The sequence below is a fragment of the Corythoichthys intestinalis genome, unplaced genomic scaffold (genome assembly GCF_030265065.1).
Source record: "Corythoichthys intestinalis isolate RoL2023-P3 unplaced genomic scaffold, ASM3026506v1 HiC_scaffold_23, whole genome shotgun sequence".
Taxonomy (NCBI): domain Eukaryota; kingdom Metazoa; phylum Chordata; class Actinopteri; order Syngnathiformes; family Syngnathidae; genus Corythoichthys; species Corythoichthys intestinalis.
Genome location: NW_026651592.1, coordinates 4,960,386 through 4,988,109, shown reverse-complemented (window position 1 = coordinate 4,988,109; position 27,724 = coordinate 4,960,386). Strand labels below are relative to the sequence as shown.

The window sequence follows — 27,724 nt, the reverse complement described above, 5'->3', positions numbered from 1 at the left end:
CAGTCAATGTAAGCAGTAACGTTAGCTGCTGTTGGCTATGTGCTGCGGGCGGCGATGTCTTTGGATAGCTTTTTTACACGGAAAAGGCCACTGCTGAGCGAGAAGAGGAGCCTATAACCCAAGCCAAGAAACCTTTCATGATTGGAGAAGAACTCAATATGCCTGTGACCAAGGATGTTTTCCGTCAAGTTTTAGGAGAGGCGACTTTTAAAAAAGGTTGATTCAGTGTATGGTGAGTTACATTTCCTCTGCCCTCAATGTTCGTTTTTAGCCCTGTCCTGTTATTTTATATTGATTGGAATTTTACGACCTCACATTGCCAGTCCGTGGAAAAAAAGGCCCACTTTATACTGGTCCGAGATGCCAAAGAGGGTGGGGACTAGAGGTGGGAATCTTTGGGCACCTAATGATTCGATTACGATTCAGAGGCTCCGATTCGATTATAAATCGATTATTGATGCACCACAAACCCCCCATCATCACCCCCAACCCTTTTTAATTTTTTGTACACTAGTTCCAAAATTGTTCAAAAATCCTCTCAGGCTAAGCAAACTACTATTTCAGTATCAAGTTAACTGTTAAAAACAGTAAATAAAATACTCAAGTCCCCATTCTGTATCGGCAGCTTTAAACTACATTCAATTAATTTAATGTTGTGAATCAACCGTTAAAGTTGTTAAAATTGCTCCCATTATGCCATAATTTCCCTTCTGTCTACTTTCGACGTGAAAGTTTTAAAACTGTTTAATCATTTAAAGATAAATTTAGAGCTGTCCCGACTACATCGATGACGTTAATCCGTCGACGAGCACAACATCCCGTCGACGGTTAATGAAGGGTTAAAAAAAATATATGTGTGGAAAGTTCAAAATGTCGGATGCTCTGTATGCAAGCGGGGAAAGCGCCACAAAGCCAAAAAAAGCGCACCAGAGTGTCCAAAACATTGACTTATTTCAAAGAAACAACGGAGGGTACACTCTTCTGTCCTGTCTCTTCAATGCCAAGCTTGGCTGCACGTCGGCCATGAATAAACACCTCAAATGCCGTCACCCAGTTTGTAATTTTTTTTTCTTCATTTTTTGTACACCAGAGGGTGCTGTCGCCTTACTGAATAATAATGTTTCATTGACAATGGGCCTATAAGTGCTATTAGTATTGTCCTTAATGCTAACTGAAAGGTTTATTTCATGTTATGGTTTATTTTACGGTATAGAAAATTATATAAGGTTAAAAGGTCATAAATATATACAGTATATACAGTGATTGCACTCAAGGGAGAGATTTTCAATGATAAGGTAATAAATTAAGGTAAAGGCAATTCATTGATATATAAATAAGGTTTAATAGGAAAAAGGTGAAAAGTTTTTGTTAATTTCTAATTGTGTTGTTTTATTTGTGTGCACCGCAGCTCTTACGGTGTGATTACATCAAGGATGGAATAAAAGTTGTAAACCATCAGTTTAAGAGACCACCTTTTCAATCGGGATGCTACACTAGTTAATTCTATCAGCATTTGAACTCATTGTTTATTTGTGATTTATTATTGTTATTTACGTGTTTATTTGTACTTTAATAAATAATTTAAGTGTTCCAATATGTTTTTTGTGAATTGATAAGCGTCAACAAAAATTTCATTGCTAAATTAGTAAACAAACCCCCCCTACCCCCCAATTTTTCTTTTTTAATTATTAGATTAGTCGAATAATCGTAAAAATAGTCGGCTGACTAATCGGGAGAAAATTAGTCGTTTGGGACAGCCCTAGATAAATTCAAGTCAAGATTTTGCCGATTTGTTTTTTTTTTTTTTTGTAGATAAAAAGTAATTAGGTTCGCTACAACAGAGCCTTCTAGAGAAGTCTACTGCTTTAAGATGGCGCCTGTTTACTAGGGCGGGAAAGTGTCATTTCGCATCTAGTTCTTGGTATATGATCTAACACGGCTATCGTCTGTCATTTCACATCTAGTTCTAGATATATGTGATATCTCCCATAGCCGTATGTTGCCGTATGTTTGTAGCAAGTTAGCAACAAGCAACTGGGCGCTGTTTGTAGCAGCTGACGGCCGCAGTCAGGTATTAGTGTTTTTTTTTAATCTAGCGGCATGAGTTGAACATATTTACTCTCGGTCCGTTCCTCATTGCGTCCTGAAGACCGCGCTGACTGTGTTTTATTTCTGCTTTACCTTGTATAATTCAATAATCGGAATTTGGATGTTTGTGAATCATTCTCGAATCTTCCACGGCCGAATCGCGAATAATCTAAGAATCGGAAATTTCCCACGCCTCTAGTGGGGACCACTGGTCTAGTGCCTTCAATAGCATCTGGATTTAACAGTTAATATTTTCCCATATAATATTTTTTAAAACTTTTTAAATTAAAATAGGAAAAGAAAATAAACGAGTGGGAAAAAGCGAGTGAATGTTTTTTTTAAATCAAAAACAGCAAATGTTCTTTTTTAAAAGATGAGCATTGACAGCAAGCCCGAACAGCTTAAATTAAATGGATGTCTATAGTTGTCGATGGCAGGCAATAAGTATATTGAAAATAAATAAATGTTCTTTCCAGTGTTATTGGGGCCATAAACAGTGTATATGTTATTTTTTAATTCATTTAAACTTTATTACTTGTTTCATTAACATTTCATTCATATAAAAGTTAATGTTTTATAATTCATAAAAAAAATATCTAAAAATAACGATGAAAAAAATATTTGATAGTTTAAATCTGCTTCCCACATGTTCAGACATCACATTTTGTATCATGTAGGTCACAATATAAATATTTGAGATAAAAGCAACCCAGATGTCCAGGTTATGTGGACCACAGGTTTAAGTTACCAATAATGGTCACCTGCCCTATGAAGTCTTAATTTGTATATAAGCATATGAGAGAGCAACACGTGTGTTTTATGTTATCCTTTGCTAAAAATGTTTGCCCTTGCATTTGGTCAGATATATTTGCATATTTTCTTTCATCAGTTGCAAATTGATCTGAAACGTTCCACTCTGTGATAAACATACTTTTCGCACATTGACTTATGAACAATTAAATAAATACCTCTTCTCCTCACGGTGCTCGTAGTAGTTATAGCCCCTGTTCTCCTCATGTGGTCGCTTTCGGCTGTAGTGTCCGCCTTTTTCGGACTCTGGCTTCACTTGGTCGCCCCCGCTGCCGCCATCTTGCTCGTTTTTGGGCTCCGCTTTATGGGCATCCCGCCCTGCGTCGCCTCCGGCCTGGGTGGCGACGTTCATTTTGACGTCATCTTTGTCTTCTGTACCGAAGAAAAGGGAATTGAGCTTCACTACTCAGAATGTTGAGCTTCACTACTCACAATGTTATTTTTTGTGCATTTTATCTAAGGGCCTCTATGATGTCACAACATGATGTGAGCGATCTGGTCATGCCAGGAATCGTCGTATCACATACCGTCCTTGACGTCTGCATTTTCATCTTCTTCGTCTTCAAGTTTGATAACCCCTTCGTTGAGGTCGTCAGCTCCGGGGTTGTCAGCACCGAAGTCCGGCACGCCGTGAGTTAATTCTGGCGTCGCCTGAGTCTCATACGCATCGCAGTCAACCGGGGGCTCGGCCTCTTCGTCCTCGTAGTAGCCGCCCGAATCTCTGCCTTCGTCTTCCTCAAGCATTCCATCGCCTTCGCCAAAGGCCATTCCTGTGAATATACAGAGGAAAGGCAGAACATGCTTCAGATGCGGGAAATCAAAGATTAATACCCTAATAACAGTAAATTAAACTTTCAAAGCAGTTTTAACTCTAAATGAGTTTGTCACTAGTAGACGCGCAAACAATTTGAATTGGGAGGTTTGGCAGCGAATGAGCGTTCATTCGCAAAATTCTTCATTTATCAAAATTTGAAAACATCCATTTCCAGCACCCTTACAAGCCCAAGTACTTAGTGTTCCGAGAAGAATACTCTCAGTCATTCAGGTCACCCTCATTTAATCAATCACTCCCCACAACCACTACTGGCATCAATCTTCTGGAACCCAAACGACAGTTGCTAGGATACCGAGCGGAGAGGTCACTGTCCGTCAATAAAGGTCATTGGGTGGAAACGACATCAGGAATATTGCATTCACTTGTAAAGTGCTAGTGAAGCTGCCTCAACAGTCAAAGGAGACTGCATTGCTGCTGTTATTTGTTAGAAGGAAAAAATCAGTTTCTCTGGAACTGACAAAATGATAGCATTGTATGTGGAAGGATGGGTGGCATTTCATCTTTCCTACATGTATCAAGTATTTGTGCAAAGGTTGGCATTTAAACCGTAAAATAAAAAGTATTACCCTATTGAAATAACTGCAAATGTGTTTAATGCATTACAACACCACAAAAACAGTCACATTTAAATATAAAAAAAAATAAAACTCCAAACCAATGTAGTTGATTTTTACTACATGTTGCTGTACCGTTTCGATGGCTGCAATTACCACAATAACAAAGCTCATTTGCTAACCAGTAGAGGCGTGCGAAATTTCCGATTCTTAGATTATTCGCGATTCGGCCGTGGAAGATTCGAGAACGATTCACAAACATCCAAATTTCCATTATTTAATTATACCAGGTAAAGCGGAAATAAAACACAGTCAGCGCGGTCTTCAGGACGCAATGAGGAACGGACCGAGAGTAAATATCATGTTCAACTCATGCCGCTAGGTTAAAAACACAATACCTGACTGCGGCCATCAGCCGCTACAAACAGCACCCAGTTGCTAGTTGCTACAAACACACGGCTATGGTAGCTATCACATATCTAGAAATAGATGTGAAATGACAGACGACGGCCGTGTTAGATCATATACCAAGAACTAGATGCGAAATGACACTTTTCCGCGCTAGTAAACAGGCACCATCTTAAAGCAGTAAACTTCTCTAGAAGGCTGTTGTAGCGAATCGAATTACTTTTTATCTTTAACAAAAAAATTAAAATCGACAAAATCTAAAATCTATAAATGATGAAACAGTTTTAAAACTTTCACGTCGAAAGTAGACGGAAGGGAAATTATGGAATAACAGGAGCAATTTTAACAACTTTAATGGTTGATTCACAACATTAAATTAATCAAATGTAGTTTAAAGCTGCCAATACAGAATGGGGACTTGAGTATTTTATTTACCGTTTTCAACGGTTTACTTGATACTGAAATAGTAGTTTGTTTAGCCTGAGAGGATTTTTGAACAATTTTGGAACTAGTGTACAAAAAATTAAAAGCGGCGGGGGTGGGGGTTTGATGATGCATCAATAATCGATTTATAATCGAATCGGAGCCTCTGAATCGTAATTGAATCGTTTCCCACCTCTACTAAACAGTATTACGTAAACTGTAGTTTTCCCCAGTGCTTTATTAGCCTGGCAGATATTGTATTTTGTTTATTATAACTGTAACGGACGGTGAATTTTTGTAAGACAACATGTATTGTTAATAAATATAACAATCAATATCATGTCAATAATTTTATTGATATACATGTATTTTATTTTTCCTAAAACATTTCTTTGGGTGGGGTGGAAACCCTGTGTTATTCATCTTTCAACCATAAATCAATTTGCTTGCCCTTCCATATAAATCCAAATGTAATTATCCTTGTTTTGTTTCCACTTTAGCTGCGATCGTGTGGAAAAACTTCAAGTAAGCTCGTGGAATTCTGGGACGAATTGTTCACAATCTGACAATTCTAAATGTTTTTAAATCGCTTCCATTATGTTGTCTACCCACTGTTTTGCTTTCAATTTGATACAAAACAAACGTACTCGCGCAGACGAACGATCAATAGGTGACCTATTGTTGCTGGAATTTACCTTGCTCTTCGTCCCCATCCTCGCACACTCCCCCGTCGTCGTCGTCGTCGTAGTCCCCCACCACATCGTCAGCTTGCTGTTCATTGCCCCCTCCGCCGGGCGACTCGGCCAGGGCTTCTTCCTCCATCGCCACCCTGAGCCGCTCCACCAGGTCCGCCTTCAGGCCTCGGGGGTCCAGGCCTCGGCGTTGCAGCTCACTCTTCAACTCATTTACTTTCAGTTTCTTCACGTCGAAACTCATCGCGTTGCTTGGCGTGTGTGTGTGGGACAAATGCTGCAGAGAAAATGTAAAAGGGGTGGGTGTGGGGGGTGAGTTATTGGAAAGTCAATAGAGTCGAATTGTATTGAACACGCAATGGGCGCCATAATGGAGCGTTATGCTAACACTAGCTGCTAACTACACGGCGGTAAATACTCGGAAAAACACTAAAATAAAATCGAATAATGTCGTCCTAAATATATATTTATTAGCACCGCCGAGAAAAAACTACTACTCACAAGTGTGGATAATTCTGCTCGCTAATTCGCGTTTGTCCTCGTCGACGTTAGCCACCTAGCTTAGCACAAAGGCCAGTGCAGCGAAGCTTCGAAAGCGTTTGAAAAGTGCATTTTACAAACAAGATCATATTTCGTGTGCAAACTAAATACTCGAATTGCATTTTGCGTAAGTAGTAATAAACGTGATGCACCGAATTGTGGATGATATTTAAATCGAGGCCTACCTGCTCCGACGCGTTCTCGCGGGCAATAAAAAGCGTAGTTGACAAAAAGAGCGACCGCTGCCAACTAGCGCCGCAACCAGCGACTGCACACCGGAAGCCACGACCACCGGATTTTGCGTCATTAATTAGTTATACATGATTAAAATACGTACTTTACATTTTTTTTAATTTTTTAAAATTTACGTCTTGGTCGCAGATGAGCGTTTTTAATGCTGAGATTACATGTAAAAAATATTGCAACTGTTTTTTTGTAAAATGATTTAGACTTGCATTAATTGTAACGTGACGTAAGATTTATATGAAAGGATAGTGGGTACTGTAGTTATAGGGAATGTCCCCCAACCATCGCCATCTTGCTATTTAAAAAAGAAACGGATATAACCTTTGTAAAATCCTCACGTTTGACAGTAAAAATCCGTATTTCCTCAATTATGGACAAATAAATCACCGTAAGTAATTGTTTTGAGACACAGCAGCGCGTCTATCATCAAGTATAAGGCTCCTTATTTTAATTAATCTAAGGGTCTATGCTGAAAGGATTTAAGAACATGTTGGGAGATCTATACACAATTTAGGCACACAATTAAGAAATATGCCCAGCAATGGCTGATCCAGGTCAGGGTGTACCCCGCCTCTTGCCCGAAGATAGCTGGCCAGCAGTCCAGTGACCCTCAAGAGGAAAAGCTATTCAGAAGATGAAATTAAGAAATAACCTTATCCCTAATGGAAAGATTGGCCATTTGCAGAGGTTAAATAATACTGTGCATGCGTTACATGTAATATATAAATGTATATCATTATAATCAACCAATTGTTAAATAAAAAAATATTACTGTACAGATAAATCTAGAAAATTATTTCAATCCAGTTCAGGCTCGAATGTACTTGAAACTAGGCCTGAACGATATTGGAAAAAACTATTGTTGCGATTTTTTTTAGGTTTGCAATATATTGCGATATTATATTGCGATATTAAAAAAAAAAAAAGATCTATCTTTTTTAAAGAAATTTTCACTAAATGACTTGAATAGCTGTTTGGAAATACTTTACATAACACACCGTGACCACAGTGTATTCATATAATACCGTTTAATTTGTGAATGATGAAGATTTCTGTATGAAGGTATCCAGGAAGTCATGTCTGCACAAAATAGATCATTTATTGAATACAATATTTTACACTTCAACAGCAGCAAATAAATTAAATGATAAATAAAAGAGCAGGTGCATTAGTCCCCTAAGTTTTTGACAAAATATAACAATAAATAAAAACTTCTGTAAAATAACAACAAAGTTGTCAACATATTTGAACAAAAATATTAAATATGACAAATAAAAAAGCTGTTCACGAACTATAACAATAAATAAAAACCTCAGTAAAACAACAAAGTTGTCAACATATTTGAACAAAAATATTAAATATGACAAAAGAGTTCACAAACTATAACAATACATAAAAACCTCAGTTAAACAACAAAGTTGTCAACATATTTGAACTTAAATATTAAATCTGACTAATAAAAGTGCAAGTGCATTAGTCCCCTGAGTTGTTTACACAAAATATAACAATATAAAACTGCAAAACGGCAACAAAGTTGTAAAAATATTTCAACAAAAATATTAAGTATCAAAACTTTATGTGCAGCTGTACTATATATAGTTATTTGAAAAATACGGTTTACAATAAATTTAAATATAAAAGAAACAAACTCAATTGAACTTGTAAATAATTGAACTGAATAACTGCAAATAACTGTGATGAATAACAGAACCATTTTAACTCCCAAATTTCCTGCCTTCCTGATAGCATGAATAAAAAGAAGAAAAGACATTCCTTCAGCTGTGTTATGTATTTGTCTGCATATCGTCCACCTTCCTTGCTCAGCAATTCTCAACTGGGTCTCATAGGTTTTTGGCCAAGACTATTAGTTTATCCACTATAGCAGGCTTGAGACAAGAACGTTGGCACTTAACAATGTTCCCACCTGTGCTAAAAAGCCTCTGATGGGGAGCTCGTAGCAGGAATGCATAGATACCTGCGTTTTAAATGGTCCCACATGTTTGACAGATTACTTCTTGTTGAGGCAACCATGGCGAGGCACTGTCGACAGGGCTGTTTTTTGTCCCTTATAGTCTTGTTCTTGCCAAAATACTTCCAAAACTCCTTTTGGATACAGTCTTCCTTGCTCCTCCAACGTGTTGATTGCTTGCTTTCACTTTGAGAACGGGCCCTCCTCCCTCCGCTCTGCTGTTCGGCCCCTCCTCCCTCCACTCCGCTGTTGCAGGGGGAGGGGGAGGAGCCGATGACTTGCTGGAGAGAAAGAGAAGCTGTGCGCTTTTTTCCCCCTCTCCTTCCTCAAAACAAACGTTTGTGGATTAAAAGAAAGGAAATTAAAAAACTATCGCACGTCCTTGCGATGGGACTATTGCACATGCGCACATCGCGATGGCGATGTTTAAACGATATATCGTTCAGGCCTACTTGAAACCCTGGTTAACTCAGTGGCTGCTATTGGCGAGGGAATAGATTTTCTTTCCAAAGGCCTCAAGAACAAATGCTTACCTTAGAAACTTACACTTGAGATTACAATGGTACCTCTACTTCCAAAATTGGTTCTGGAAGTAGTTTCGTAACTTGAAAATTCTGTAAGTAGGCGGGTTTTCCAAATGCCCTTATCTGTTCCAAGATGAAATTCAGACATAAAGCTTTTATATGCATAAAAATGCATCAAAACATGTAACAAATACATGTTACAATTACATTATTGCACAATAAACATAAAATGTGTGCATAATGTATCATAAATTTTAAAAATTAAAAAAAAAAAAGTTTACACACTCATGTAAAGCTGTCGGAACGTGATGGGCGAATGAAGAGGAAGCTGAGATACACACATACTGTAGAAGCAGGTAGTAGATGTCCCACTTAGCCAACTGGATGCCAGGAATGTTAGGAAATAGCCAATGGCAGAGCAGCTATAAGTATGTTACATTCAGTAAACTCTGGGAGCCTCGAGTATCAGCCATACTGTATTTCCGGCTTTCGTAATCTGAAATTTATTCCGTAACAAGAGGCCATATTTTCCTGTTGAGGAGTGTCTTAACCTGAAAATTCTGTATGTAGAGACATTCATAAGTAGAGGTACCACTGTTTTTGATGCCAGCCTCTCCCAGTCAAAATGACACCTCTGTCAATGGCACTGAACGCTAAGGTCAAGCGGTATAAAATTCAATTGTGATGCAAGGTAATGTCTGCTCAACTATATTTTCTCAGCAATTTCTAGACACACAAAATTCCATGACTGTAGTTTATACAATTCTTCACTCATTCCATCTTATGTTGATAACAAGCGTTCAAGATGATTTAAATACGTACTGTGTATATATATATTTTTTTCTGAGTTTTGAGGCACAACCATGATCAATGCAATAATTTCATTTTTAGGGAAATTTGTACAAACTCACTAATAATACAATTATCTTTATTTTCAACCATTCATTCATTACGTAAGCTCCACATAAACCAGCAAACTTATTGACAGTGATTTTGAGATTTTCTTTTCCGAATGGCATGTTAATTATTAACAAAGCCTCTCCCAAGTTTATAAATATCAAAACAGTCATTGTTATCTGATATAATTTTGAATTTGTTGATGCAATTTTTTACGGTCCTTGTAATGAGCATGCAATATCGACCACAGAAAATACACTATGAATATCATAGCAATCCCCATTTTTTGCACACAGTTGCTCCAAAAATGAGCTCCTAACAAATCCCTGCTCCTTGATGTTATGTTCACTTCTTCCTCCTTGCGGTGGCAGTGTGTGACGTAGCAGCATGAGGCTTTACATGTTGCCATCGCGTGTTGTTGAACCACTCGGCGTACCGCCATTACAAAATCAAATCACTTTTTTGAGGGTGTAGGGAAGGAGACCAGCTGTCTGTTCACCTCTCTTAGCTGAGCACTTAGCGTCTCTGTGGTAAACGTGAGCTCGGCAATTTGAGTCTGTAGATGGTTGAGCGTCTGGTCGAGCTCGTCCTCCTTGCGACGAGAGTTGGCCGACTGCCTGGTGTACTCCAACACCATGCAACCGCCGCCCACCAGGAAGATCAGCGTCTCACCTAGCAGCTCGGCACCCAGCTCTGCAGCCGCGTCCTCATTCAGCGGCTTAATGTTAGCCCCCCGGAAGCCCATGATGCGCATCTTGGTTCTCATCTCAATCCAGTGGTACACTGCAGTGATATAAAGTATATGCAGATGTCAGTGATGCCACATACAGTCTTGTTTATGGTGGTATTTTGACTTAAGAGTTTTCACTTTGTTTTACTTTATTTTAATTTTATACTTATTTTAATCATGTCTTGAGCAGTTTGGGAGATAGCGAACAGTCTATATCTTGGTAGGAGTAAGCCTTGAAACAACACATATTTGATCAAATAAAGGCTTAATAATGGGAAGCATGTCTTTATATACAAAGTCTTGTTGACATTATAAATCATCATTTGTATGAACATTGCACGACATATGAGCGAAGTTGAAATACTGTTCAAAAAAAATATGTGCGTGGTTAAACTGAGTTTAGTCACAGAATTAATTAAACTTGTAGGTTATCGTACCATCATACTTTAAAGTGATATTTTCCTGGCCGGAGTCTAATTTCTTTTTTTTTTTTTTTTTTTTCAAAGGTCCATTTATTTTTGTATCAACATTATGGCTCATCGTTAACTTTCAAAAATCCACAAAACAGAAGTTATAATGGCCCTTTCTAAAATATTAGATTTACTGGTGCACGATAATTATTGGTCTGATAATTATCGGTCCGATAATAGGAATTATGACGTCATCCCAATAAATCCAATAACATTATTAATAGGACTGATAATATATGCTGCAATATTTTGGGCACGGTGTCGGTGGATTGGGATGTGAGCGTTTGTAAATCAAGTGCTCCCTTTCTGTGACGTCACACTTTTGTGCCGCACGGCTGGCGAGAAAAGAAAAGGTGTATTGGGATGTGTGCGTTTGTAAATCAAGCGCTCCCTTTCTGTGACATCACGCTCAAGTGTGCCGCATGGCTGGCGAGAAACACATCTAAATAAGCCACTTAAAAGATGACAATCGCTTCGATGGTGTTTTAAAAGAGTACGAGGACGTGAGAGCTGCGAATGAAGCTGCCCAGTGCCCATCCAATGCCAAAGCCAGCTAATAAGCCGGGGTTGTACCATTTAACAAGGCCTTTGAAAAGTTTCACAAAGATGACCGGGGGCTATAGCGATCACAAACATTATCACAGAAATAACGGTGCTAGACAACCAACCCTTTTCCCTCGTCGAAGACATAGGATTCAGGCGGCTACTTCGTCATTTGGAGCCAGGTTCATCATTCCAAGCCGCCGCCACTTTTCAGATGAATGTTTACCGGCACAGTATGATGAGATTGCCACACGCTTCCATACTTCGATCGGCAACCATGCAGGTTGTCGTAGGGTGTTGCTGTATGTAGGTTTTCATCCCGGACATACAGTATAGACGTATAATTTTAGTCCTGTCGGCATGCTTGGTAGGATTTCATACTATGCAGAGAAGAAACCTCATACTTGATTGAAAATGGGTTCACTCACTGCCGTTTGATTATTATAAGGTAAGCCATTAATCCTTATTTTTGTTATGAGGAATGAGTGATGAACTTTATCATAAAGTGTTTGCATTTTACACTGTTGGTTATAAGTTAGTAAGTTATTGAGAGGCCTTTTGGTTATTGATAGGCTTGCTGTCCTAACAGGTCTCCCAGATAAAGAAAGTTGTTTCATGGACCAAGACCCCAACAGTCTCCTCTCCTGTAGCCCCAAATATTTTTATCTGATGACAAAGCACAATACCTGTTAATGTTTTAGGTCAGTGCTCATTGTTCAGGAAACACATCTTCAATTATATTGACTAATTGATTGTGATCGACTCAAAATTTATGTATTTAAAAAAATAAATATTGGCACTTTATTTGAAGTCAAGGCTGTTCCTGTCTTTATAATAATGTTCATATCATTATGAAAAATTTGGTTAGGTCAAAGGAAAATATGTTGAATCCACCACTAGTTTTTTAAAAACCTCAAATACTCGGGTGAATATACATTTTTAAAATTATATATTTATTATCGGTTATTGATATTGAGGAGGAGGAAGTTATCGATATCGGTTTCAAAAAATGGAAACGTTTTATCTAATTTAGATTAGACGTTCCACATTTTATGCCATTACATGCAGTTTAGTTTGAAGCTATTTCAAGAAAACACTAAAACAATAATGCATGTAATACATAATATTTTAATTAAATTAAATAAGCCGTTGCAATTGCAATTTGAATTGCTAAAATGGAAAAAAAGTATTAATATTTATGATGAGTGAGTGGGGAGTTGTTGTACTGCTCGCAGAAGCAGTCAATGACAAACAAGACCCACCCACTAACTGTTCTTGTCTACTATTGGTCAGTTAAAAGAATTCACGACTTCTATTGGATACGAGGCTAGCCCAAGCACAATCCCATTGGCTTTCGGCGAGTCTGGGTTATATTAAGTCCGGGGATGTCTGACACTAGAATCTAGCGGTCACCACGCGTCCTTAAAGGTCCTTTACTCACGTTGTGCCGGCGGCAGACATATATAATTCTTGAAAAACTCGCTCCTCCGAGCCCCGGCTTTTATCCGGTTGGCTACGGGTTTGCTCAGCTGCTTTACTCCGAGATACAGGAGCTTGGCGATTGGGAAGGCGCCGACGACCATCTTGGGGCGGAAGTGCGTTGAAGTCTAGAGGCGGAGCGCCTTAGAAAAAGTAAATCACGTGGTTAGTTTGTCCACCAATCAGACGCTACGCTGTCACGACGCCAACGTGATTATGACAAATGCACACCGGACAAGGACTACATTCATTATGTGGTCACACGTATTTGTACTTTGTCATTCGACTGTTTTTCGGTTGTAAGAACGGAAACGTGAGGTGTTAAATTGTTTTAAGCATAACAAAACGATAATATATTTGATAGTAATAATAGTTATATAATAACAGTGGCATGTTTTACCTGTCTTAAAGGTAAAGACAGCCTTTATCATGTGATCCCCAACGGGAAAAAATATTGTTTATTGAATTGAAAAAACAAATGATTTTTCTGATGTGTTATAGCAGAGGGAAACGTAAATGAAAGCTAGTATTTCCAGAAAGTGGCAGGCTGACACGGGGCAGACATTTTATCAAAACCAGTGCCTTTTTATCCAATCTCACTCTTACCCCGTCACACCATTAGAACCCATTATTTCATGCATCTATGCTGAATAGCACAAAATGGCTGCGCTGGTTAGCAGTGTCATTTTTTTTTGTATGTGTTCAATTCTTTCAGTGCCATTGACAACAATAGACGGCCAATCAGGTGGCGTTCTCATATTTCTGTTGTGAATTTAAATTAATTTGCCAATTGCCACGAGTAAACGTCCAATCCATTTGAATGCCCTTCAAGGCAGCCAACACGTTAAATATAATTTCGTCTATTATCAGAGGACTAAGAAATTCATCATTTACATTTTTAAAGACTTTGAGCGATCAATTTTATACTTGGTGCTGTCCCTTTAAACTTCTTGCTCAGGTTACAGGCGTTTATTCAGAGAGGAGGAGCATGAGGCGGACCTGTAACTGTGTGCATGTGTGTGTGAGTGTGTAAACGTCTGGATGAGGCACACACTCAACTCTCAGTGACTGGGCAGCCGACTTCAGGAAGCCCAGGGAAAAAAAGTTCCAGGATCTGGACACGCAGATTTTTTTCTCCCGTAGTCTCAAAGGCAAGAGGAAGGACAACCATTTTCTCTGAGGTAAGACTTCTCATGTTCATTCCTGCAAAGAAAGTTACCCCATCCTTGTGGCCCTAAAAGAATGACGTTTTAGTTGTGGTGATCCTAAAGGCGAGGATGTTTTTTTGTGTTCAGACAAACTAATGAACATCAGATGTTACTATTTTAGGAGCAGTCTGATTTTGCAACCACTAAAGTGCCTCAGCTAGTTGCCAGATATGAATGCACTTTGAAATGCAGACATAAGAAGTAATGAATAGGCCAGAAATGGAAATTGTTTAGTTTCATGTTCATTTTTTGTGGTATTATGGTAGAATTGTAGTAACTGCAATGAGGTTGATTTTCACTGTGAATATTGCACTGAAAAAAAAAATCCACGAGGATGCTCTTAATGGTGTCAAACTCGAGGCACGGGAGTCAGATTGAGCTTTACCGTATGATTTTGTGTGGCCGACGAAAGTAAAACATGTACATCGACTTCACGTTTCATGCTAAACAATAATTCAGATGTTATTTAAAGTTTTTTTCCTTAAAAAATATAAATAAATGAACATTTTCAAAAATCTAATAATGTATCTTATCAAAATGAATAAAAAGAATATTTTTACTCATTCATTTTTACTTTTTTCTTTTTGACTTAATAAATAACACTTGCTGTATTTGCCATTTTCTAAAATAAAAATGAAATTAAAAATAAATAAAGAGAATATTTACAGGGTTTTTTTATATTGAAAAAAATTTAAAGCAAAAATATTGTTTACAGATAGAAATTATTAGGTCAACAATGTTTGATAAATACAAATATTAAAAAATATGAAGAGGAAATTAATAAATGAAGAGAATATTTACTTTTTTTTCCTAAATAAAAAATAAATACACAGATTATTTACTGTTTGCAGACCCCGTTTTTTTGACTCCACCATGAATGTTGAGCTCTAGCTAGTGATGTGCCGTATTTTACCATATCTTAAGAAAAAAAAGAGAAAAATATAAGAAAATATTTGATATTAGGTCAACAGTGTCTCTAAAGAATTCATCAAGTCTCAAAATAGTTGTATGGTTTTGTTTTGTTTTTTTTGCTGTAAATCTTTTGACTTCTTCAGCTATATAAATCCAATGCATCATCATCGTCAATCATAATTGACGATAATAATAGATGTACAATAATGTGGCTTTTAAAAACTAAATTTGAGGGTATCACTAATATAAGTCTAAACCTTTTGAACTGGGAACAGTGGTGTTACCAGGATCAATCAATCAATCAATCAATCAATCAATCAATCAATCAATCAATCAATCAATCAATCAATCAATCAATCAATCAATCAACTTTATTTGTATAGCACATTTAAAAAAGGAGACCAAAGTGCTTTACATACCATAAAACAGCAAAATAAGTTAACTTTCAAAGATAAAACAAACACAAAAATAAAATAAACAAACAGTCATTGCACATTAAAAGCTGAAGAAAAATAAAATGTTTTAAGGCGTGATTTAAAGTGCCTGTGACACGAAAAAGCATGTTTATTTCATAATACACGCGGTATTTTATGCCCCTGAATGATATGGACCGCTTGGATGTGTGTGGAAGCGATCGCTAAATTTATTTAGTTTTTTGAATCCCGCGCCATGAAAATGAGTGACTTCCGGCTTCGGTCTTGCATTGAGGAGGAGGGCGCTGTGACGTGTACGGTAGAAGACGTTCTCTTCACTATACAGTGTACTGTTGTGTATGAGGACGAAGGATTCAGCTGATTTTGCGGATTAATACTTTTATTTTTTGCATCACGCCAGCCAAACGGCTGCAGAAAAATCATTCTGTATGCGGGAGAGGCGTATGCGCCTTTTTGGAGTTTCAAAAGGTTCCCATTCACCGTGGATATTTACTGTGGGACCATTGGACTTACAAGGAAGTGAGTAAACATCTTGTTTTGTATTATGTCAAATACGAATACAGTGATTACAAAGTAAACACTATAAAATTCCTTTAAATAAAGGACTACTTACGTTTGATCATTGATAGGCATGTAAAAAGCTATCCTCATGCTCATTAGCAGTTAGCTGTTAGCGCGTTAGCTACACAACAACTCCAGCCACCCTCCTCCAGGGAACGAACTGTAAATTGCTCTCCGCCGGGCGGTTTAACGATCCGCAAAGAAACTCGACAACCGGGTCGTCATGTCAAATAATCCAGGCTAGTTATGTGTGATTTTCCACTTCGAAGACTTTGAAACATCCCTCGGTTCGGGTTAGCATGTCGGCTAGCTGTCACTCCTTCTGGTCTGTTTACATTCTCCGAAGCCGGGGAAGGGAAATTACATATGTCCGATTTAGGTGTCATAAAATATCGTTCGGGAGGTGTGACAGTAAAGGTGAAGTCGACTGTTTTGACCATTATGGAGTAATTTTGCCATTTCGTCTTGAATAAATAGATTTTTATTATTTTATATTCCATTTAGCACAAGATTGTTATTTGTCATGACCATGCCATTTATTTAGCAATTGGGGAAAGTACTTGGGTAAAAAGAATATCCTGTAAAAATATTGAAGTAAAGAGACAGAAACAATGACATTTTGCCGCTCTCTTCGTCGCGTTTTCCTCATTGTGAATAGTTCCCCCTCGACGGGCTGACTGGTCCTTCTCAAGCCATTTATATAGCTATTGGGGAAAAATACTTGGATAAAAAGAATATCCTGTAAAAATATTGGGAGTAGAGAGACTGAAACAATGACATTTTGCAGCTCTCTTCGTCGCGTTTTCCTCGTTCTGAATAATTTCCCCTCAATGGGCTGAATAGTAAAATCGATGAGCCAAGTCTACCGCTGACGTCATCCACCTGTTGGGGACGCTAAAGCCCTATAATGGTAGGCGTGGCTAACCGGCAGATTAAAAGACTAATTTCTCGTCATCTGCGCTTTGCTAAATTGTTGTATATAGTCGAATCGTCTCAAAATATGATTCTAATTCACATAATAATGCCATTTAAGACTTTTTTTCTGGTGTCATATGCTCTTTAAAATCCGTAAGTGAAGGGGCCTGTCTAATAGTAAGTGGTAATTGGTTCCACAGCCTGGGCGCCATCACTGCAAATGCACGGTTACCCCTAAGCTTCAGCCTTGATCTTGGGACTTCTAGAAGCAGGTGGTCAGCTGATCTGAGGGTTCTGGTTGGACTGTAAGGCTGAAACAGTTCTGACAGATATGGCGGCGCAAGATTATTCAAACATTTAAAAACAAATAATAATATCTTAAAATGTATTCGGTAATGTACTGGGAGCCAGTGAAGAGATGCTAAAATCGGGGTGATATGTTCGCGCCTGCGGGTTTTAGTTAGGAGTCGAGCAGCAGAGTTTTGCACAAGTTGTAGATGGGCCAGTGCAGCCTGACTGACGCCTGCATACAAAGAATTACCATAATCCAGCCGAGTTATGACAAAAGCATGGATCAATTTCTCCTAATCAGAGCGTGAAACAATAGATTTGACCTTAGCAATCTGGTGAAGCTGATAAAAACAGTCACGCACAACGCAAGAAATCTGCTTCTCGAAATTAAAATCAGAATCAAATTGGACCCCTAGATTTTTGACACAGTTCTTAAGAAATGGAGACAATGAACCGAGGTCAACATTCAGGGAGGGCTGGCTACTTGGTCTGAACACCATGGCTTCAGTCTTGCTGTCATTCAAACTTTAAAAATTAAGTGAAAGCCACAACTTTTATGTCGTTGAGGCATTCAATCAGTTGACAGAACGTGCCATTTTGTGCCATTGGAAAATAGATCTGACAGTCATCAGCATACAAATGAAATAAAACACCATGTTTCCTAAAAACAGAACCAAAAGGCAATAAATAAAGCGAAAATAAAAGAGGGCCGAGGACGGATCCCTGGGGTACCCCATGTGGAAGTGATGCCTTTTTAGAGATAAAATTGCCCATTTTCACAGAAAAACTCAGTTCGTTTAGGTACGACTTGAACCATTCAAGAGCGATACCTTGAATACCCACACTGTGTTCGAGACGAGAAATTAAAATCTCATGGTCTACAGTATCAAATGCTGCAGGATGCCATGTGTGGGTGGGCATTAGTCTTTCCGGAGGGCAAAAAAAACAACTACAATGCTCAAGTAAGTCGAAATCCAGCGTAGGGCTAATGCACCTTAAAACATGTTTTGTTTTCTTCTTGAGATAACTTGTTGAGATTTGGTCTAAACAAATAAAAGTTGATATGATTTGATTTGACCAACACATCCATAACTGAACAATATGGACATGCAGGTGACAATGTTTTTTTTAGGTAACCTGTTGTGTTTTCTCGGTTTTATTATTATTAATATCGTTATTCTTTGTTCCGCAGCCCCTTTAAGCTCAATTTGACATCCTTAGAATGCTTCAAAATGCACCAAAATCGTCAGGCAGGTCAAGACAGGTGCAATCTTTGATACCGTGTAAAGACAAATTCCAAGTACACTATGTGGCCCCCCCAAGCAGTAATTGTTTGTCCCGCCGACGCTTTGAGCCCCACTTTGACCCCCTCAGAATGCTTCAAAACTCACCAAACTCAGGTGAACACTGGTGAAAACTTTGATAAAATGTAAAAAAATAAATAAAAATAAAAAATATGAATAAATGTGTGTAGCGCCCCCTAGGAACAAAACTAACATTTGCCCAGACTGCCGTTAGTACTACTTTCAGTTTCCTTTGGGTGGGCAGAGCGTGTCCGTGGGTGGGAACTCTCCCCCCTCCCCCGGTAACGCCCCTAACTGGGAACATTTGTTCCTTCGCTGCCAAGACTCCCAGATCAAATGGACTTGACATCCGTCGCCGTCAATGGCAGCCAATAAGTCAACCGTGGTAGCCTGAGATGGCAGTTATAATGACCTTCCAAAAGAAACCTTAACTACAAGATGGGCTGGGAAAAAGAATTTGACACACCTGTCTCATAAAAAGTTTGGCAACACTGTTGCTCATTGCATTCATTCACATCACTTGTAAATACTTTGGTTTATATTCTTTTACACCTTGCAGTTGCAAAACTGGAATTTCCTGGTTTCTGGAGTGATAAATCTTTTTTTGCTGAATGACAAATTTGTCAGAAAACAACTGTTTGATGAATCGTGAAGACTCCAATATACTGTATGCCCTATGATTGGCTGCCGACCTGCTGGCCTGAGCTTGGACAGGCTCAAGCTCACTATTTACCAGTGTTGCACCGATACTGGTATCAGAAGGGTCCCCAATGTGGCACGAAAAGGCAGGTATTAAGAAATAATGTGCCGATGCTGTGCCATATGTACTCATCAAGATTGTTTTTCAACTGCTGGTTAGTGGTTACCCTTCCTAGCGAACTTGTATCCTCTGCTAGCATCTGTGATTAACACATGAGCTAAGATAATGTACTAAATTGGTAACATTGATGAGGATAACGAAAATATTTCGGTGACAAATACATTTTCATGACCATGACGTGATAATGCTGCGCTAAAAATGTGTCTTGGGAGACTAAAACATAACCAGGCTAATGCCAATTTTTGTCAAACGAGACGACAACAAGACGGAAATGCAACATATTTTCTGTCATGAGTGCACAATGCGAGACATTTTGTTATTGTACGTATAGACATCAGCCTGCATTGTAGCTGTGTTTGGGTCATGTCACTATTGTGGCATGTGCTGCACCCTCCACCCCCCACTGGTTTTTAGGAAGTCCTTCAGGGCTGAGCTCCAGGCTTGCTTGTTCTGAAAAACATGTTAGGATTTGTTTTCGTATTTTGGCAAGAGAAAATATGCAATGGTTCCTTAGCCTTTAAAGGTCTGTGCTGAGTGATCATCAACCACTAAGTGTAACTCATAATGTTAGCATCGCGTTTAGCATTAGCACTTAGCGTGGCAAGTATGGCTGCAGCTATCGAATATTTTAGTAATCGAGTAATCAACTGAAAAATATCAATTAATTGAGTAATCGGATAAAATATATATACTTTTAGGTGAAGCGCAATTATAAATATACATGAGAAAACAAGACATTTCATCTAATATTGAACCATTTTCAGTCAATCAATGTCTTTATTTTCGATGTAAATTGTTGAAAACAGCCAACAATTGCATCTCAGATGTAACTAGAATAAAAAAAAAAAAAACTAATTCACTGCTTTCACTCAAAAAAACTTTTAGATCTTATAAAACAAAAATATACAGTGCCTTGCAAAAGTATTCGGCCCCCTTGAACCTTGCAACCTTTCGCCACATTTCAGGCTTCAAACATAAAGATATAAAATTTTAATTTTTTGTCAAGAATCAACAACAAGTGGGACACAATCGTGAAGTGGAACAAAATTTATTGGATAATTTAAACTTTTTTAACAAATAAAAAACTGAAAAGTGGGGCGTGCAATATTATTCGGCCCCCTTGCGTTAATACTTTGTAGCGCCACCTTTTGCTCCAATTACAGCTGCAAGTCGCTTGGGGTATGTTTCTATCAGTTTTGCACATCGAGAGACTGACATTCTTGCCCATTCTTCCTTGCAAAACAGCTCGAGCTCAGTGAGGTTGGATGGAGAGTGTTTGTGAACAGCAGTCTTCAGCTCTTCCCACAGATTCTCGATTGGATTCAGGTCTGGACTTTGACTTGGCCATTCTAACACCTGGATACGTTTATTTTTGAACCATTCCATTGTAGATTTGGCTTTATGTTTTGGATCATTGTCCTGTTGGAAATCTCCGTCCCAGTCTCAGGTCTTGTGCAGATACCAACAGGTTTTCTTCCAGAATTTTCCTGTATTTGGCTGCATCCATCTTCCTGTCAATTTTAACCGTCTTCCCTGTCCCTGCTGAAGAGAAGCAGGCCCAAACCATGATGCTGCCACCACCATGTTTGACAGTGGGGATGGTGTGTTCAGGGTGATGAGCTGTGTTGCTTTTACGCCAAACATATCGTTTTGCATTGTGGCCAAAAAGTTCAATTTTGGTTTCATCTGACCAGAGCACCCTCTTCCACATGTTTGGTGTGTCTCCCAGGTGGCTTGTGGCAAACTTTACACAAGACTTTTTATGGATATCTTTGAGAAATGGCTTTCTTCTTGCCACTCTTCCATAAAGGCCAGATTTGTGCAGTGTACGACTGATTGTTGTCCTATGGACAGACTCTCCCACCTCAGCTGTAGATCTCTGCAGTTCATCCAGAGTGATCATGGGCCTCTTGGCTGCATCTCTGATCAGTTTTCTCCTTGTTTGAGAAGAACGTTTGGAAGGAAGGCCGGGTCTTGGTAGATTTGCAGTGGTCTGATGCTCCTTCCATTTCAATATGATGGCTTGCACAGTGCTCCTTGAGATGTTTAAAGCTTGGGAAATCTTTTTGTATCCAAATCCGGCTTTAAACTTCTCCACAACAGTATCTCGGACCTGCCTGGTGTGTTCCTTGGTTTTCATAATGCTCTCTGCACTTTAAACAGAACCCTGAGACTATCACAGAGCAGGTGCATTTATACGGAGACTTGATTACACACAGGTGGATTCTATTTATCATCATCGGTCATTTAGGACAACATTGGATCATTCAGAGATCCTCACTGAACTTCTGGAGTGAGTTTGCTGCACTGAAAGTAAAGGGGCCGAATAATATTGCACGCCCCACTTTTCAGTTTTTTATTTGTTAAAAAAGTTGAAATTATCCAATAAATGTTGTTCCACTTCACGATTGTGTCCCACTTGTTGTTGATTCTTGACAAAAAAATTAAATTTCATATCTTTATGTTTGAAGCCTGAAATGTGGCGAAAGGTTGCAAGATTCAAGGGGGCCAAATACTTTTGCAAGGCACTGTATTTATATATGTATATTTCTTACCCGAAAATGCCATTACGCTTGATAACTCACATCACTTAAAAGTTAGGTGTTTTTCCTATGTGTTTCATTTGAATTTCTATTTGTGTCAAGCTATTTTTAAGTTCTAGTTTTAAGTTAGTCTAAACCTTAAGTCCTGATAGGATTTTGAGTTTTTGCAGTGTTCAAAATAAATGTATGATACCTGCTGTATTGGAGCACATTAGGGACCAGTGCTACTTGGTGTTTTATCCACCAATGACAACTGAGCTAAAATTGACAGTTAGCATTATTAAGTTTTTATTTTACACCCTCATCACTCTACAGTGCTGTTTTCACAGATTAAATAAAGCCTGTATTTAAGACACGTTAGCCACGCATCGACAGTGGTCATAATTAATAGAAACCTAGCCCTCCGCAGGGCTAATGTTACGTGAGCGGGTGTCAGTAACGTTAAACTTATTTATTAGCGCTTAGAAGTGTACTGCTTTAAGATGGCAGCCTTTTACTAATGCTGCTGACTCTTATCATTTGGCATCTAGTTCAACATACATGTGATCTCTATGAAACACATCAGACGCTACCTGCTACCACCGCAGCATCATGCGGGCTAGTTTTTAGCAACGTCGGCGTTGTTTGTAGCCGCTGTCAGCTGCTGTAAGTTTTTTTTTTTTTTTTTTAAATTGCTTCTTCCTCTACGCACATGACATCAGCGCGTTTTCCCGCATTAAAAGTAGTCCGGGCAAAACGTGATTCTTAGAGCTGTCAAAATTTAATGATTACTCGAGGTGAATTAAATTACTCGGATCAGTTTTTAAACTCCAGTTACTCGAGTTGCTCGAGTATTCGTTTCAGCTCTAGTGGCAAGCAAGCACTTTTGTCTTAACCTCTTGGACAGCTTTTTTTTTTTTTTTTTTTTTTTTTTTTTTTTAACATATAGTTCGTGGCGTCGAGGTGGGTATGGCGTCCAGATGGGTATATTTAAATGAAATTCTTTTTTTCCTTGCTGTAAGTGTCTTATCACAAAGTTGGCATTGTCCTTGTAAAGTGTAGACGCTACAATATGTACTCGCCTGTCAATGTTCATTCAAAAATGTTGGAAAGCTTTTTTTATTTTTGGACTGAAACATTTAAATTTTACAGATGAAAACATTTTGACTAATTGTTGACTAAAACTAAACAGACGAACACATTTTGAAATGACTAAAGCTAATAAATATTTTCGTCCAAAAGACAAACACTAAGGCGACGTCCCCATTTTTTTGTCTCGTATATTCGAACAGTATTTTAGATCGGTCCGCACTACGTTGAAGGTGCGTTTATGAACACCCCGCTCCTAAAAGGGATGTCTGCATTTTCGCAGACTACGCATGCGCAAAAAGAAGCAGCCTCATGTGTGACGTCATCGTCCGTGCCGGTCACCTCTAAACCGGCAGCTTATCATTTTTCGGCGTGGTTCGATGTCTTTTCCGGATGTGGTCTAGCATAGGATTTAAAACCCCTTTCAGTTAAAAGAGGAGCACGAAACCCGCATCTGTACTATTCGCCTCCATTGTTTACAATGCCGTAATGCCACACAAAAAAACACTTCTTTTTTATCTGATTATTATATGGATGCCTGGCTACATTAGGCGGCAGGTCCGAAGTTTATGAAATTACACGGCCACCTACCCCATGTAATAAAATCTCTGGACAAGGGGTAGATTAGTGTAGCCGACATTCCATACATTTCAACTAATTACACCTTTAAGGAAATTAACATTACCTTCGTGACAGACTTTTATCCTCTGCTAGCATCAGTGATTAGTTAAACAGTGTCTGACCAAGCCATTATAGCAATGGTGTTAGATTCAAGTGAGTATGCAGTAATTTAATACTAAAATGAAGAAAAATATTTTGTATATGTATTCAGAAGACCTGGTATCGGTACATTATCAGTATCAGCCAATACCATTCAGTGGTATCCGGTAGCAGATTCAATATTGGTAGCCAACAGTATCGATGCAACTGTTTACCGATACTGTTTACCCAAATAAGAACAAGTGCTACAGAAAATGAAAGAATAAGCTGAAACTGAAGTGTCAGCGTCAAACTACATCTACAACTTGCGATGCTGTGTTCGCTGAGCCAGTCCGAACATGTTTGGGACTCGAACCCTCATGAGTTCTTTTGGCCTGACGCGGGATTGACACATGTTTGGGATGTGCAAAGTCGAAAGCCTTTCTCACCTCCGCAAGCAAATCAAACCTGGTTGCAGAATGTCAAAGCCTGGCCAAGGCGTGTGCTGATACTTGCTGTCACTTGTTGTTTTGCACAATAACAACTTGCCTGCAAATTTCCACAATGTGTTAAAAATGCATGCATTTTCACAGCTAACTAAGTGTGGTCATATTAGGGTCATTCCAGAATTGGAAGACATTTTGCCTTCAAAATTCTTGTGAAATAAGCATTCACTTTTCTGATTTTCTGCTACATAGTCGTCAATAATGGGTAATAAATGATCAAGGCCTTAATTAGTTCATCTTACAGTTCAATGGTAACATTTTTATCATATGAGTTATTTGATAGTTACAATATATTTGGCATAATCACAGTAACAGGGCTGCAAATCTGTAGCCTACTAATGTTAGCTTTCTGTCAGGAGTAGGAATGGCGTACTGCAAGCAACACGTCATTTTTGCTCATTAATATTCATGACGTTAGCAATTGTGTCTAGGCGGGTAAACTTCCCGTTTGTCCTTAATAGTAAATGAATGGAAATCGTGTACATACGAGATGTTTACTGAGCTATACCTACAAATTCTGTCCGAAAAGAAAAGTTAAAGAGATGGCTTGAGTGTCGAGGGCTGAAAAAGACGAGCCGACCTGATCCAGACTTAGCTTTTTTATCGACACCTTTTCTTGTGTGCATTGCCTTACGCCACTGACAATGACATTTTCCTGTTTCAAAAATCTATCCTTTACTACCATATGCCCTGTCTTTCCTATATATAATATGCTCTGGTTGTCTTACGTCTCTGACCATTCTTGGGAGCAATTTACATTGCTATTTTTTGTGTAGCGATCGCAAATGCTACTCAGTGACAGCCAACCAAAACTTTTAATTTTTTCATGAAGAACAAATCTTGATTCTATATTTACACATCCCCCATACTAAAGTTAAAAAACGTATGAAGAAAACATCCTTCATATGTCGTAATGTCTAGAGTCGTTTCTACAAGTTCCGTAGCAGCAGTGTTTGATCCAAGGGCGTAGGTTTGGTCTCAACATTGGTAGGGACGATATACTGTACACTTTTTGCTGGGGACGGGACATTGGTAAGACCAAACAGATTATTGAACGGGTTTCAGCTTTTACATTTCTCACGAATATGAATCTAATGAATTGATTGGCTAAATGATCAATGCAAAATAAATCTGTATTGACTTATACTAATTTACAAGTGTATTGGTTCAGGTGTTAAATGTTTGATTCAAACCTTTATTTTCAAAAACTACCAAAGAAACATTTTGAATTGCGTTACTGTAATGAACATAATGCAAACAATGATCTAAATGAGGGACGGATAGCATGACGTTGTTTTTCCTTGTAGAGGCTGGCTTTACCACAGTAGTTTTGCAGGTTAGCACGTTCACACAGTTTAATGCTATGCTAACTCTGATGCAGGTCGGACTTTTAGTAGCAAAATTGGTGGTGTTTCTCCCACCTCCATGCAACATTGACGTCTTTTTACATTACTGATAGTAGTTGCTGCTGCTGCTGGCCGAAAAAAAACTTGTAATATCCCTCCTCTTTGGAGGAGGCGGCATTTTGCCGACATGTATCTGTAGGGGCTGTGCGAGTGTGTCACTGTGTGGCAGGGGGCAGGTTCAAGTCGTCAGTCAATCAAACGTGCGTTTGAGAGGGGAAAAATGGACCGGCACATTCCCTTAATAATGGTAGGGTCAATTCTATCCTTACAACATAAGGGAAGACAATCTAAATTACCTATATAACTGAACTCATTATATAATTCAAATAGGGTTGCTTAAAAGTTGGTGGTGACAATTTGAGCATCCTGAAAAGTTGGTAGTGTCATGTCCCTACCGTCCCTATGCAAACCTACGCCCTTGGTTTGATCGGCATGTTCTTTTTTGAAAGGTTACAGGAGGGAAAAAAAAGCAGAAATAACATGGTTTGTATGCGAGGGCGTCGATAATGTCCCACTTCCGCGTTACGATGGCGACCTCAATGTCTAAAAATAGTATTCGTGCAGTACGCTATTTGCAGTTTAGCTAGCTGTTACTGCAATGAAACAAATAATGCTCCAAAAGCTAGAGAAGGCAATTTCCCCTATATGTTTTTGGCTACTTCCCATTAATTTGGAGGCATTTTCTGGTCACTTCCTTGTTTACTCTTTGGCTCATTTCATTGGCTAACTCTTTGCCCCTCAGAGTTAAACGGGATTGGATGTCTCGCGCCGTCAATAGCAGCCAATGTGTCCCCGTTAAAGGAATACTTGGTAACTTTTCAGTTTTGGTCGATTTTAGTGACGCAGCTGGACAAAAGCGGTAGTGTTTTGAAGACTGGTCCTCTCGTGAGGACCAGCGCACACTCACATAGTGTCGTAAAATCATGATGGTCGTCTGCAGATGGATTAAACAACATTTCTATTTCCAGTGGCTGTGTGAAGGATGAAAAGTAATGAATCCAGTTGTGGCTAAACAATAGCATATGACAGTTAGCAACCGTGTGGCTTAGTGTGGCCAACGCCAACGACTAATTAAATCCCCGCTAACTAGAAGATTAAGCCTTATGTAAAAAATTGAATTACATGCGATGACATTTTTCTGTTGAAGAAGCAAAGGGAGAAAAATTAGTAAAAAGTAACTGATCAGTTACTTTTAAAAAGTAACTGATCAGTTACTTTTAAGGTAAAATAGTTACTTTGTTAATAAAATAATCAGTAAAGTAACTACATTACTTTTTTGAGTTGTAATCAGTAATTAAATTACTTTTTCAATAATAATCTGACAACACTGATCATAACTGTTATGAAAATATTTTATAAAGGTTGAAAAGTTACCTAGTGTTGCGTTAACAACTATATTCCATGTTTTTTCAATTTTTCATGAAATTTTTTCGTGATTATTTTTGTTTTTGGTGGGTTTTTTCAATGTGTTTTTGTGATTTAAAGAAAAAATTGTTTGTTTGTTTTTTTTTGCAGTTTGCCATTTTTTTAAAGCTGTTTTTGCAGTTTAGCTTTTTCTGTTTTGTGTGTGTGTTTTATCGCTTATTTTCACAGGTGTTTATTTTTTATTTTTTTGCCTTTTAGTGTAGATTTTCGTTTGTTTGTCCATTTGCCCCTCCCAGGCAAAATTGATTGGACGTCTAGCACGGTTTTTCAATTTTTTTGGTGATTCTTTTTTTTTTTTTTAGTTTTTGGTGTTATTCTCCTGTTTCTTTTTCTTTTGCTCTTCTTTTCTGCAGTTTCTGCAGTTTGGAGTTTCCTGTTTTTTTGCGGTTTATTTTGCTGTTTTCTTAGCGATTTTGTGTACGTA

The 27,724-nt window shown here is 38.4% G+C and overlaps 3 protein-coding genes across 4 annotated transcripts in view; 1 reads left to right on the top strand and 2 right to left on the bottom strand.

The window, feature by feature from the left end:
- Positions 1–6,631, bottom strand: part of LOC130911113 (heterogeneous nuclear ribonucleoprotein U-like protein 1) — a 48,965-nt gene extending 42,334 nt beyond the window's left edge. For both annotated transcript variants that reach the window (XM_057828827.1, XM_057828828.1), the window contains exons 1-4: positions 6,536–6,631; positions 5,814–6,087; positions 3,426–3,668; positions 3,057–3,270 (exon numbers count right to left, since the gene is read on the bottom strand). In XM_057828827.1, the coding sequence (XP_057684810.1) occupies positions 3,057–3,270; positions 3,426–3,668; positions 5,814–6,054 (698 nt within the window). In that variant the 5' untranslated portion in view covers positions 6,055–6,087; positions 6,536–6,631. The remainder of the gene's footprint in view (positions 1–3,056; positions 3,271–3,425; positions 3,669–5,813; positions 6,088–6,535) is intronic.
- A 3,234-nt stretch (positions 6,632–9,865) lies between these two features.
- Positions 9,866–13,329, bottom strand: LOC130911189 (optic atrophy 3 protein homolog). The gene is made up of 2 exons (XM_057828987.1): positions 13,171–13,329; positions 9,866–10,769 (listed from the first exon to the last, which is right to left on the bottom strand). Exons 1-2 carry the CDS (start codon positions 13,310–13,312, stop codon positions 10,441–10,443), a joined length of 471 nt encoding a protein of 156 aa, XP_057684970.1. The 5' UTR covers positions 13,313–13,329; the 3' UTR covers positions 9,866–10,440.
- Positions 13,330–14,187: 858 nt separating this feature from the next.
- Positions 14,188–27,724, top strand: part of LOC130911154 (relA-associated inhibitor-like) — a 50,655-nt gene continuing 37,118 nt past the window's right edge. The window contains exon 1 of the mRNA XM_057828922.1: positions 14,188–14,389. The gene's annotated coding sequence lies outside the window, so the exon portion shown is untranslated. The remainder of the gene's footprint in view (positions 14,390–27,724) is intronic.

What these genes read in the sequence shown, in the direction of transcription:
- LOC130911189 (XM_057828987.1), bottom strand. Translation starts at nt 13,312, where the DNA reads ATGGTCGTCGGCGCCTTCCCAATCGCCAAGCTCCTGTATCTCGGAGTA. An exon ending in ATGTCTGCCGCCGGCACAAC is followed by an intron (nt 10,770 to 13,170) that starts GTGAGTAAAGGA and finishes ATATCACTGCAG; the next exon opens with TGTACCACTGGATTGAGATG.